Source organism: Buteo buteo, chromosome 4 (genome assembly GCF_964188355.1).
Source record: "Buteo buteo chromosome 4, bButBut1.hap1.1, whole genome shotgun sequence".
NCBI classification, from domain to species: Eukaryota; Metazoa; Chordata; class Aves; order Accipitriformes; family Accipitridae; genus Buteo; species Buteo buteo.
The window spans coordinates 22078409-22079738 of NC_134174.1; the positions used below are offsets into that span (position 1 = coordinate 22078409).

The following is a 1330-nucleotide window of genomic DNA, read 5'->3' on the forward strand; positions in this document are numbered from 1 at the left end:
TCCTGGCCCCCATTCCAGTGCCTCGGGATGTTTACATCGCCTAGAAAACCGGTCGGCCTTGACGCAGAGGGTGATGTCTGTCCGTGCCGCCACCACCCTCTGCGGAAGTGGTCCAGAGGCTCCGGGGGGGGGCCGTGGGGACCTGCTGCCCTGCAGGGGACACGGCCAGGCCAGGAGGCACCTTCCCAGCTCCGAGGGGCTGCGGAGATGCCTGTAGCATTGGCGCACCTGACACAGGCTCCAGGGGAGGAATGGAGTCTGGAGGAGGAGGAGGAAGCCCAGGTGGAAGTGGGGAATGTGAAGGGAGGACTTGTCCGAGGGGGTGCACCCCGGACTGGGGGAAGGAAGGGAGCTGGAGGGGATAAGGGGCAGGACCGGGGCTGGGGGGGGGGATCTCAGCGAGGGGCGTCGATGCCCATCAGGCGGGCAGGGATGCGGGCAGCCAGCAGGCAGGCCAGCACCACGCCGACGAGCTGCAGCAGCGCCAGCCCCAGGGCCGCCGTGGCGAGGTAGAACATGTTGGCGCTGACGAAGGCCGACACCTTGCCGAAGCAGCCGTCGCGGTGCAGGCCGCGTGCGCCGGGCGGGCGGCGCTGGCAACCCCGTCGGGCCCGGCAGCAGCTGAGGGGCACCGAGCCGTTCTGCCGCAGCCCCCAGGGCGAGGCGAGCCAGTCGCGGTAGCTCTCCACGCCGCAGCAGGACAAGGCGCGCTGCAGGGCGTCCAGGGCGTCCGCCGTCCCCTCATCCTCCCCGTAGGCGAGCAGGGCCCGGCGCAGCCCCTCCTGGAAGCCCTGCGCGACGTCCCGGCGGTAGAGGAGCGCCGAGAGCCCGGCCGCCAGCCCGGCCGCCAGCACGGCGGTCAGGAAGGCGCCGTAGGCCCGCAGGAGGCCGCGGTGCTCGGTGGCGGCGCCGAAGCAGCCCAGGAAGGCCCAGATGAGGACGGCGGCGCCGGTGGCCAGGAGGACGGCGGGGGCGCTGGGGCAGCCGGTGGCCGACAGCGCCAGGTAGCTGCCCAGGGACACCTCGGCCCAGAGGCCGACGATGAGCACGGTCAGCCCCGCCGCCCAGAAGACCAAGCTGAAGGCCATGAGGGACAGCTTCAGCACGGTCATGGTGCCCTCGGGCCCCGGCGCCGGCGGGCTCCCGAGGGCGCCGGTCCGCGGAGGAGAGCTGGGCGGGCGGGTCTGCCGGGCAGCCCTCGGAGCGGGGCCCGGCAGCAGCCTCCCCCCGCGGCAGCCGGTGCGAGTCGCGCCGCCCTTCCGCCCCGTCCCCGCTTTTCAGGGCCCGGCGCGGGGGCGCGGCCGGCGGCGGCGCTTGTCCGCGCCGCGGG

The 1330-nt window shown here is 74.3% G+C and overlaps 1 protein-coding gene across 1 annotated transcript; it reads right to left on the reverse strand.

The window, feature by feature from the left end:
* Positions 1-395: 395 nt before the first annotated feature.
* On the reverse strand, positions 396-1112 carry LOC142030552 (tetraspanin-7-like). The gene has a single exon (XM_075026794.1). The coding sequence runs from the start codon at positions 1110-1112 to the stop codon at positions 396-398; it is 717 nt and encodes a 238-aa protein (XP_074882895.1).
* Positions 1113-1330: the final 218 nt, after the last annotated feature.

Bases quoted from the DNA above. Each gene is read 5' to 3' on its own strand.
- LOC142030552 (XM_075026794.1), bottom strand. From the start codon at position 1,112: ATGACCGTGCTGAAGCTGTCCCTCATGGCCTTCAGCTTGGTCTTCTGG.